This window comes from Podarcis raffonei, chromosome 15, assembly GCF_027172205.1.
Source record: "Podarcis raffonei isolate rPodRaf1 chromosome 15, rPodRaf1.pri, whole genome shotgun sequence".
Taxonomy (NCBI): domain Eukaryota; kingdom Metazoa; phylum Chordata; class Lepidosauria; order Squamata; family Lacertidae; genus Podarcis; species Podarcis raffonei.
Genome location: NC_070616.1, coordinates 31,514,066 through 31,526,293, shown reverse-complemented (window position 1 = coordinate 31,526,293; position 12,228 = coordinate 31,514,066). Strand labels below are relative to the sequence as shown.

Here is a 12,228-nt window from a genome sequence, read left to right as displayed (position 1 = left end):
GCAGGTACAAGCCCTTCTGTACATGTGTATAATTGTTTGTGCAAAAGAATACATCTTTCTTGATTTGTACGGATCAGCAACAGTGTACACAGACTGTAAACTTGTTGCATGTTACATGTAAATAATTATGAATGAACAGATCAACTAATATGTCCACAGATTGTGCTTTGAGTGTATCGTGACTTGTGTGACTTGGAACTGATTTCAGTTTACTCTTCATTGGCACTTTTATTGAATTTGGTGCCACTCTACCTGCCTACTATTGGCAAACAGGATGTTCACTGTGGAGATAGAAGGATAAAATCCCCCCTCTATTTACCTATACTAATTCATGGCCAATGGGATCCCTGGAGAGGACAGTTCTACATGATGCACTAGAAGTTCTGGCTGTGTGCAACTATTAAAGCTGGCACGTAGGCTGCAACCCACAATGTACTTCTTATTATTTATTACTTGCTCGTCACCCTAAGGTGGGCTTACCATTTATTTATTTCAGGGTGGTGTTCCAGGTTGCAAAGAAAATTCAGACAACATATAAATGCTGTATCATTGAAATACTAGGGAGTAAGTCCTGTTGGACACAACAATACTTGCTTTCATGTAAAAGTTCATAGGGTTGTACTGTGTGTTGCATGAAGTTAAGGATGCAATCCTATACAAATTTATCTGCAAGCTGCCTTCTGAGTAGATATGCACAGGATTGCAATGTAGTTTGTCTTGATAAGAAAGCAAAATGCCTAGGGTTTGGCTTCCGAGGTAGCACTGTATGGAGTTTGTGGCTTCTCGTTTGAATCTGGATGCAAAATTTGGTCTTTCCTGGGCAGAAGTGAGAGCTGCTTTTTGAAAACAGCTTAGAAAAACATGGAACTAGCCTAATAGTGATTGGATAGCAGTACTGCCTCTATCCCAAACAAAAGATAGCAGGAAAAAGCAACCTAACTCCTTTAGTTTGCATGTAGTTTTGCATGAGGCCTCATGAGACCAGGGCCCTGCAGGATCTGATTTCTTTCCGCAGGCCCTGTAAGACAAAGTTGTTCCACCTGGTCTTTGGCTTGGAGCCAATTTGATTCCCTCCCCCTCTTTTCTTTTCTTCTCCTCCTGCAATGAGGCTACATTTTAATATTTTAATGTTTCAATATTTTAATGTTGTATTTTAATTTTGTTTTTAAGTTGTATTCATTCAACTTGTTTTTATTATTGCTTGTTAGCCGCCCTGAGCCCCGCATTGGCTGGGGAGGGCGGGGTATAAATAAAAATTATTATTATTTAATAATTTCAAATCACAAGGCGCCTGCTCACAAACGGATGAAGCTCAAGTCTTCTGCATGCAATTAATCTGAACAGACAATTAGATCCTGAGATTTCTCCGCTATTTTTATTTATTTACCGCTCTTATTTCCTGCCCAGCTCCAAAGTTTTGAAAAGTGCCTAAAGGGGCCCTGAAGTTCCACGTGCATACCATTGGATTTCAGCTCTACACTTTTCCTGCGTCTACGCTGGGAATGTAACCGCGCTCCAACGCATGCGCACAGTGACTTGGTAAAGCCCCTTTCTCCACCGCCCCCGGTAGTTGAGACCTCCCTGCCAGCAGAGGGAGCTGGCCGCCCTGACGCTCCATAGTTGAGCGAGCGCTGGAAGAGTTTGAGACCACAGCGCATGCGCGCCAACCGGTTCTCGAGAAATGGCGGAGTCCCCTAGCGCTAAGCGAAAGCGTGAGGCGAAAGATGGAGAGAACGGGAACGCCGAGTCCCAAGGGGAAGGCCCCGGCGCTGGCACCTTCCCCTTGGCTGACATCTCCGTGCGCAAAGTGCTTAGGGAGTCTGCGCGCGACAAGACCATCTTCCTTCACGGGCAGGTAGTAATGTTTGTTTCTGGAGCCGCTGAGGGCCAATCAAATTCAAGGGGCGGGGCTAGAAGTAACGGCACTATTTTACCCCGCCTCTTTAGGAAGATCCCATTCTTTATCTGCAGGGGAAGCCGTGGGAAAGTGGGCTGTGCCAAAAAGGGAGGGGGAGGTTGAGAAAGTTGACAGTTTTCTAAGAGGATGCTGTGCTTCTTTTTATTTCATTGTATTTATCATATCCTGCCCTTACTTCCAAAGGAGCCCCCGGGTGCCAAATTTATACCCTTGCATAAAGTAGGTGACTTTTTTTGTGAGTTAACATAAAGTTGGTTTTTTGTATGCATGCAACCTTCCTGATCTCACAGAGATCTTCCTGAATAAAAATTATAATAGCGCCGGTGCAGATTATGAGATGTTACAGACATTCACACACGACAATTATTTTTACAGTGCAGCCAGTGTGCTACAGTGATCTCAGTGCAGCCAGTGTGCTACAGTGAACTTGAAATGTGTGTATGTGTTTGATGTTGTTTGTGGTATTTCGGTATTATTATTATTATTTATTTCTAGACTGCCTTTCATCTGAAGATCACAGGACAGTTTACAATACAAAAAAACAGAAATACATACCGTAATTACAAACAAAAACAATACCCCCATACAAACTTAGTTTTAAAAGGCTGTAAAGGTAAAGGGAGGGACGCGGGTGGCGCTGTGGGTAAAACCTCAGTGCCTAGGACTTGCCGATCGTATGGTCAGCGGTTCGAATCCACGCGGCGGGGTGAGCTCCCGTCGTTTGGTCCCAGCTCCTGCCCACCTAGCAGTTCGAAAGCACTCTTAAGTGCAAGTAGATAAATAGGGACTGCTTTATAGCGGGAAGGTAAACAGCGTTTCCGTCTGCTGCGCTGGTGCTGGCTCGCCAGCTGCAGCTTCGTCATGCTGGCCACGTGACCCGGAAGTGTCTTCGGATGGCGCCGGCTCACGGCCTCTAGAGCGAGATGAGCACGCAACCCTAGAGTCTGACACGACTGGCCCGTATGGGCAGGGGTACCTTTAAAGGTAAAGGGAGCTCTGACCATTAGGTCCAGTCATGACCGACTCTGGGGTTGCGGCGCTCATCTGGCTTTATTGGCATGGCCAGCATGACTAAGCCGCTTCTGGCAAACCAGAGCAGCGCATAGAAATGCCGTTTACCTTCCCACCGGAACGGTACGTGCTTTCGAACTGCTAGGTGGGCAGGAGCTGGGACCGAACAATGGGAGCTCACCCATCGCGGGGATTCGAACTGCCGACCTTCTGATTGGCAAGTCCTAGGCTCTGTGGTTTAACCCACAGTGCCATTAGCCAAAGGCCCAGGAGAAGAGGAATGCTTTTGCCTGGCATGATTGTATAGTATTGTATTTTTTCATAGTAAACTGCCCTGGGGTATATTTGTATGGAGAGTGCTACCTTGAAATATAACTAAATGCGTTCAGAATACTGTATAAAATGTAAACTGTTGGACATAGATAATGGCATGTGCTGTCAACCTTTTTGGGCCCATAGGCACATTTGTAAAGAGGATAAATTGCCAGAGACACACATAGGTTAAACATTTGACATTTTAAATTGTTTTTTACCGTGGCAATACTGTGTTTTTGGTTTGTATGCCACCTTGTGCTATTTCTTATATCAAAATAATAAATGCAGGAATTATTTCAAAATAGAACTACACCAAAGTCCTAATCATCTAAAATGATAGCAATTGTAGGGCAGTGATCATCTTTACCTCCTGTGGATAAGGGTTGTGGAAAATCCCAGTACCCTGGTTGTCCAGGCACCAAACCAAGAAATGTTATGTTTGTGCTTACAAATGTGAAATGCCGATTCAGTTGTTAGGAGCTGCTACTTACAAATCTGATGCTGGCCCATAAGAGCTCAAAGGTGTTTCAGAGGTATTCCACCCACCACCACCACCCCTTGTTCCTTCATAAATAAAACTACTTTTCAATAAAACTTTACTTAGTCTATAGAGCTGTGAGACCCCATATACTTTGTTTAGTAGCACTAAGATAAGTGAACTAGTATAATTGAACACCACTGGTTTTTATGTGGTCATGCAGCAACACCAATTACGGTTATTGCCATCATGGGTAATAAGTTATAATTGGAATTGGTAGAATTATAGCTGTGGTTATTATAATATTAACTCTTTTTATGGTGGGTGCTTATCTCTGCAATAATGAGTGGGTAATGACAGAAGGGAATCCTCATCTGCTGTGGTCAGGGCAGAGATGCAACGTTATCATCTCCACTCTCTAAATTTTAACTGATTTCCAACCCATTTGCAAATGCTGGGGAGCACACTTTATATAGGCCCCAGAATTTGGATGCAAAAATATTTTCTTTCTCATTTTTTGCCATATTTATTATAAACCATTTACATACGTGTTTGCAATGAAGTAGATGTGGAATACTGTGCATACTCTGGCTGCAACATCCAAAGAAAGGGGGAAGATCCTATTACAAGGACGCAAGAATAGCCTGGCCTACAAGGCTCTTTTCCCTAAACCTGCCTCATAACAGGCATAGGCAGTGGCGTAGCGTGGGTTGTCGGCACCCGGGGCAAGGCAAGTAATTTGCGCCCCCTAACCCGTGGATTTGCCCTAACCCCAGATGTTGCGCCCGGTGCGGCCGGCCCCCCCTGCACCCCCCACGCTACGCCACTGGGCATAGGTGACATAAGGTGTGGTGCAAGTGGAGATTTGGCTGCCAATCAGGAGCCTTAAAGTACAAGGGAAAACAGGCTTTGGCTGTACTGCCCACCAGCTGGTGAGCTGTATAAGCACAGCCTGCTGGATTGAGTGCACACTGTGCATTGAAGTCCCAACTTCATAAAAATAATAAATAATAAATTTTATTTATACCCCGCCCTCCCCAGCCAAGACCGGGCTCAGGGCGGCTAACACCAGGTATAAAAACGATTGAAATACAACCTAAAAACAAGATTAGAATACAACATTAAAATGCAGCCTCATTTCAATAGGAACTCAAATCAAAAACTTTTTCGGGGATGAAAACGTCAAGTCTTCACCGAGGCCAACTATCCAGACTGGTCCTACATGGGCCAGAAAAAAGCCAGGGAAGTCCCCAAATAGAAGTTCCATCACAGAAGTAGAAAGGAAAGAGGGGGAGGGGATCAAGTTGATTCCAAGCCAAAGGCCAGGTGGAACAACTCAGTCTTACAGGCCCTGCAGAAAGAAATCAGATCCTTCAGGGCCCTGGTCTCATGAGACAGAGCGTTCCACCAGGCCGGAGCCAGTGTTGAAAAGGCCCTGGCTCTGGTTGAGGCTAATCTGACTTCCTTAGGGCCCGGGACCTCTAGGGTGTTGCTATTTATGGACCTTAAGGTCCTCTGTGGGGCATACTGGGAGAGGCGGTCCTGTAGATACGAGGGTCCTAGGCCGTTCAGGCTCATTTTGACATGTGGGCAGCCTTCCATAGAGGCAAGAAGGTTTCCTACTCCTGTTCTATGGGCACCAGAAAGAGGTGGAAGAGGAACTGTGATCGTCGTAATATTGGAGAGGGTCAAAAGGTTCCCTAGGGCTATCCATTCACTCACCAGCCTCCGTCCTCCCCAAATCCACCTGTTCTGTTCTGACCCTTAGCAGAGTTGCTGCGGAAGACAGAATAGATGTGCTACTGTTTCAGAGCAAGTACTTCAGGGTGGCTCATGCAAATAAGCCAGGCTGCATGCAGAGGAAGGCCACCCACAAAGGCACTGGCCAGTCTGATACTGATCTGGGCGGAGGATTCTCTTCTGATCCCACTAATGTGGTCCCTAATCAGTCCCTGTGAGAAGAAGCCCCATCCATTGAGTAAATCTCCGTGTGTACTGCCTTTCAAGCATCTTTCCCCTGTTGTGGCCTTTGTTGAAATTCAGGAACTGGATCGGGTTCAGCAGCCTTCTAGGTTTGGCAGCCAGGAATAAATGAGAGGCTTAGAGGGCAATCTTATTATACTGTGCGGTGCAGGAGGGGGGGACTGTGTGTGGAATGGGGCACAGGTTGCATTGTTCCACCTAACAAAAGCACTAGATACCCATCTCGAAGCTTAGATTATTTTTTTCTTATTAGCATATCTATTGCTTTTAGCCTGGAGATCAGTTTTTCATGTTTAGTGTTTAAAGTGGAATTGAATTGCAAACTAGCAGTTAACTGAAATGCTGTAAATAAGATGGATGGAGTTGTCACTTAGGAGGCCATAAAAACGGGAAATTTGCAAGTACTCTTTTAATTCACCGTTTACAGCTGTACAGTGTTCGGGAGGCAGGTTCTTCCTTGCGGGCGGGGGTATACAGTTGGGTTAGTTCTTTTATTGTCCTCTGTAAATCCTCTTCCCAGATAGCCAAGGCACATGATGAAGTGTCAGGAAATTGCACGGCATCTCTATAATTTCCAAGTAGCATGTAAATTCTAGATGAATGGCTTTTCGAAAGGACTTGGAAAATGGATTAGTCTCTCTAGGTCAAATTCAGGGTGGGGAGGAGGAGCTGAAACTTTTCAAGGCGTGGAGGATCAATAAACCGGAGTTAGGAGGCAGCAGCAGCAGATAATGTGTTTCTGTTGGAACAGCTAAGGTCAGATTTAATAGATGTAAGTAGGACCTGCAATAAAGTGTTGCAGTCTATCTGTGTCCCCACCAGGTTGCATCTATAGTATAGGAATTTGGAACCTTATGACACACGTCCACCCATCCTAATCAGCCCCCGCCTTCTAGAAGCTTACTTTAAGCTGCTGGAAAAGGATGAGGAGCCTGTTGCTCTTCAGATGTTATTGGGTGCCCACCATCCCTGACGATGGGAATTGGAGTCCACAACAATGAGAAGGCAACACATCTGCTGCCCCTGGTGTAGACAGTTCTAAACTAGATGGACCAATGGTCTGACTCTGTAGAAGGCAGCTTCCTGCAGTCCTGTGGATCCCAGGCATCTTCGTTGCACTTGCTCTTGTAAACATTGGGATGACCCACGTCATTGCCTGCTTCACACAATCAGATCCTGACTTAGTAAGTTATGCTCCAGCTTGCTTGCTTCCCCCATTGTTCCCTCCCTTGGTTTCTGGATCCTGCTGTGTTTGGAAGCCGTGAATCCTAGTAATGGGAAGCTGTGGTGAAATGCAACTTCCTGGGTCCAGTTCCACGAAGCTCATGCTTATTAAGTCAGAATTTGATTGTGCAAACTTAACTAATGTGTGTGAAATGTCATCAATCAGTTCCATTCATCCACTATATTCATCCACTATATCCCGTTCTCTCTGCCTGCCTGCCTGCCTGCCTGCCTGCCACACACGTCTCCTAATGTGAAGCAATGGCACTGTTTCTTTTCCATCCCCATTTGCTGCCTGGCAACAACCCACATTCAGGCTGCGTTTGTATCCATCAGTCCCTCATGATAAAGTAGGGTCTTGCAGTATGGATGCAAGTTTACTCATAGAAAGTTGGTGGGACTAAGCATGCCCCTTTGTACTGCAGTTCTGCCCAGCTGGATGTTCACAAACACCATTTTTCAGTTTCCAGAGCCTTCCCCTACTCTTCATGTCGACGTCATCTTGTGACAGCAGAACTAGTTGTAAGGAAAGGTCCCGATTTCCTCTTGGCTCTTTCTAATGATTCTGGATATGGCACACCCTGAGCTAGACGTAGCAGCAGTCATCAGTTTAGATGGCTTTTTAAAAAATGATGACACTGATTCACAGAGAATGGGTTCATCAGTACAGTGGTGCCCCGCAAGACGAATGCCTTGCAAGACGGAAAACTCGCTAGACGAAAGAGTTTTCCGTTTTGGAGGTGCTTCGCAAAACGAATCTCCTATGGGCTTGCTTCGCAAGACGAAAATGTCTTGTGAGTTCCTGCGGGGTTTTTTTCCTCCCCCCCCCTTTGCTAAGCCGCTAATAGCACTAATAGCGCTAATCCGCTAATCCGTCAATGGGCTTGCTTCGCTAGACGAAGAGACTCGCAGAACGGATTCTTTTCGTCTTGCGAAGCACCACTGTAGTTGGTTATTTGTCATGATGCTTAAGAGCCAGGGTGGTGTAGTTGATAGAGTAGTTGGACTAGGACCAAGGAGGCCTCGGTTCACACCCCTACTTAGCCATGAAACTCTCTGAGCTCCTTAGAGAAGGGTGACACAGAAAATTTAATGACTAATAGCTGAATAGGACCTCCAGTGGTCAAAGGCACCATCCCATAAATTACCACTTGCCGGGTTAAAGCAGAGAATGACATTGGTGCCTTGAGCTTCCAAGTTCATCTGGCCAGCAATGGTTGGAAACAGAGTGGTGTCCAAATCAGATGTAAGTCAAAAAGTGGAGTAAGAATGGAAAGTGAAGCTGATTTGGTAAGGATACTGACTTGCCCTTATTACTCCTTGGCCTTACTTCTTTGGCCACATAGGTTAGGAGTTGCCTTATACTCAGATCAGTATCATGCACTGTATTGTCCGCACTGTTCAACAGTAGCTCTCCAGAAATTCAAACAAGCGTCTTTCCCTGCCCTACCTAGAGATGCTGGGGATTGAACCCAGGACCTTCTGTGTGAAAAACAAATGCACTGTCACTGAGCTACGGCCCACCCAACTCTATCTGTTGATGGATGGCCACCCTGACTCGGCCCCAGACACACTGACCAGATGCCTGGAGGCTGTGGCTGGATGGTTACGTGGGAGCCGGTTGAAGTTAAATCCTTCGAAGACAGAGGTCCTCTGGCTGGGACGGGACGATATGGGATTGAGGGGGCAACTCCCATCTCTTGCGGGGGTGCAGTTAGTGCCAGCACCGTCCGTTAAGAGTTTGGGTGTAATCTTCGATACCTCCCTCTCTATGGAGGCGCAGATTACAGCTATAACAAAGGCGGCATTTTTTCATCTCCGCCAAGCTAAGCAGTTGGCCCCTTATCTCTCTCGCCCTGACCTAGCCACTGTGATCCATGCGACGGTCACCTCCAGACTGGATTATTGTAACTCGCTCTACGTGGGGCTGTCCTTGAGACTGACCCAGAAACTCCAGCGGGTTCAGAATGCCGCGGCGAGACTCCTTATGGGGTCTTCGCTGCGAGACCACATTCATCCGGTGCTATATCAGCTGCACTGGCTCCCGGTGGAGTACAGGATCAGGTTTAAGGTGCTGGTTTTAACCTTTAAAGCCCTATACGGCCTAGGACCCTCGTACCTACGGGACCGCCTCTCCTGGTATGCCCCACAAAGAAACCTACGGTCTGCAAATAAAAACATCTTGAAGGTCCCAGGCCTCAGAGAGGTTAGGCTGGCCTCAACTAGAGCCAGGGCCTTCTCGGCTGCGGCTCCAATCTGGTGGAACGCTCTGTCACAAGAGACTAGGGCCCTGCGGGACCTGACATCTTTCCGCAGGGCCTGCAAGACAGAGTTGTTCCACCAGGTCTTTGGTCAGGGCGCAGCCTGACTCCCTCCTCTGGCAACCTGCACAGAGTTTTGCTTAATGGTTGCCATCAACTTGATTTCAATTAATTTTTATAATGAAATATTTTTAGAATGTTGGTTTATTTGATTGTTTGATTATTTGATTGTTGTTAGCCGCCCTGAGCCCGGCTTCGGCTGGGGAGGGCGGGATATAAATAAAATTTATTATTATTATTATTATTATTCATTGACTGTACTACCTGGGCTGATCAGAGTTGGGATTCCAACAACACCTGGATGGCCGCAGGTTCTCTTACTGCACTAGATGGACCTTGGTTCAAGCCAGTAAAGCAACTCTTATTGTTCTTATTTCTCTAGGTGAACAGCGCTTCTGGTGACGGGACAGATGCTGTGGTGATTCTGGAGAAGACACCCTTCCAGGAGGAGAACATAGCTGAACTCCTGAAGAAGCACACCAAACTCCAGCTCCAGATGTCCAATGACATCTACAGCACTTACCACCTTTACCTGCCTCCTGAGCTGAATGGTAAGCGGCTGGCTAGGGAAGCTTGCCTGCCAGACATCCGTCAATTTATTCAGGCTGATTGCAGTGAGGTTCCTCCAGGTCTTAACCAAAAACACAGTTTGCGTTTCAGATGCCATCCCTGCTATTAGTGGGTTATCTGGGATAGGTTAGGTCCTGCTTCTGTTATGCTGAATTTAGCCAATGGTTTTCTTACCCTGAAAGCTGGAATTCTTCTATGGGCTGGCCCCAGGTTTGAGGGTACACTTGGCAAGCTGTCCTCAATCCCCCCCAAAACCCCTAGGTGTACTGTATAGTGGGTAGCGACAAGCCAGCCCTTAAAAATTTGCACAATCCTTCGGTGTCCAACATAAGCACCGATCAAGAGCATTATGTGGAAATATAAAAGGACAGCTCACAGACTTAGTCACATAATGCAGTGGTTCAAAGGCAGTCCTGGAGAACTGGGACCCTGGCAGGTGTCCAAAGATGCCTGCTGTTTCTGCAGTGAAATATAGGAATGGTTTGTGTTCTCATATATTCTGGTAGAAGCCAAGATACTGGAGCATGTTACTGGTGTAGTGTAGAGGGCAAGTGTGAGCTGGTTATTCCCTGGTTCAGATTTGCCCTTATGGCATAGTTGTGTTAGAACTATGCCACTTCAGAATGCAAGTGCAGGATCGCCTTTTGATTTAAACCCATATGAAAAAGCGGAATGTCAAGAGGAAGGACTAGGCTAAGAACTTGTTTACTGATATGCTGGTTTTCCATAAGCATGGATCCTCCCCACCTTCATGGAGGAAGCCTTTAGATACGCACCCTTTCCTTGCCTGTGTCTTCAACTGATATAGTCCCAGCAGGGGGTCGCATTGCAAGCTTTCCCCAAGGATTTAAATCATTTATTGGACATAAGACTCACCCAGAACGCTGCCTCCTGTGCTTGAGGGAAGCATGTAGGAAAGCATCAAGGCAGTCACCAATGAGGCACAGGTGTTCAGTCATGAGATATATCTTTTGTTAACATGTTGGATTGGGGGATGTTCCCCAACGCTGCAGTTTTAGCAATTCTGACATGTCTCATTTGGGGAAAAGCACTTGCTTTAGTTTAGCTTCCCATATAATTCTGTTTGTTATCAATCCTTAGTCCAGGCAGGAATCAGAATGTAAACCTTGGCTTGACATTGATAAAGTTCTCAACCCTATTCCACTGGGTGTTTGTGGTATTATTGCAACAGGCACATCTTTTTGTGCTGTTCAGAAGACCTCTGTGCAGGCCAGTGGAATAGACAGGCATCCTGTTTGCAACTGTGAGCGCTTTTCTCCCTTTTGGTGACTTCTAACAAGATGCTGCAATTTCCACAAGGTGGCACCCTTGGACAAGAATCCAGCAGCAACTGTTACTGAATGACAGGAAGGATGACCTGTTGCTGGTTCAGTTCCCCGCAACCACCGTTATTTGATTTCTGTAACATTTATTTATTAATTTTTTATTTTGATATGCCACCCAATAACACAAGTTCTCTGGGCAGCTTACAATAAAATACAGTGGTACCTCGGGTTACAGACGCTTCAGGTTACAGACGCTTCAGATTACAGACTCTGCTAACGCAGAAATAGTACCTCGGGTTAAGAACTTTGCTTCAGGATGAGAACAGAAATCGTGCAGTAGCGGCACGACGGCAGCAGGAGGCCCCATTAGCTAAAGTGGTGCTTCAGGTTAAGATCAGTTGCAGGTTAAGAACGGACCTCCAGAACGAATTAAGTTCTTAACCTGAGGTACCACTGTACCTTGGTTCTCAAACAGCTTGGCTTCCAAACGGCTTGGCTCCCGAATGCCGCAAACCCGGAAGTAAGTGTTCTGGTTTGCGAACGCTTTTTGGAAGTCGACGCGGCTTCCGCTTGACTGCAGGAAGATCCTGCAGCCAATTGGAAGCCATGCCTTGGTTTTCGAATAGTTTCGGGAATCGAACGGACTCTCGGAACAGATACAGTTCGATAACCAAGGTACCACTGTACAAACACTTAACATACCAAAGAAAAACCACACAATCTGAATACGTGAGCAGCTTGAGGGTAAAGCAACGGTGCAACTGCCCAGAAACCCTGCAGGTGCATGCTAGTCAACTAAGTCGGCATTTCCAAGGATGCTCCCTTGGGATCAAGCCCCATTAACCTCTGAGATCCATTTCAGAACAGACAGGCGTGCTCTGGATTTAATCTGAAAAGGGCAAGGTGTCCAGGGTATATAATGTCAACTGTTGTTTTGTGGATTTACTGTGCCCTGTGATATTGAGGAGTCTACGCACAGGAGCCAAAAAGTATCTTCCACAGATAAAACTGCTTTGCTCCATATCCACGAGATCTGAAACAATGGAATTCAGCCTGGCGTCAAGAATAGAGGCAAACTGATTTCTGATCTTGATTTGGGAATGAGATGGGCCTGTATAATGA

At 46.3% G+C, this 12,228-nt stretch overlaps 1 protein-coding gene across 4 annotated transcripts in view; it reads left to right on the top strand.

Annotated features, from left to right (window-relative positions):
- Positions 1-1,625: 1,625 nt before the first annotated feature.
- Positions 1,626-12,228, top strand: part of DCPS (decapping enzyme, scavenger) — a 66,431-nt gene continuing 55,828 nt past the window's right edge. The window contains exons 1-2 of one of the 4 annotated variants that reach the window (XM_053367303.1): positions 1,626-1,855; positions 9,633-9,801. In XM_053367303.1, the coding sequence (XP_053223278.1) occupies positions 1,682-1,855; positions 9,633-9,801 (343 nt within the window). In that variant the 5' untranslated portion in view covers positions 1,626-1,681. Of the gene's footprint in view, positions 1,856-2,026; positions 2,138-9,632; positions 9,802-12,228 lie in introns of those variants that run through there. The other 3 variants (XM_053367304.1, XM_053367301.1, XM_053367302.1) reach the window with 3 other exon arrangements.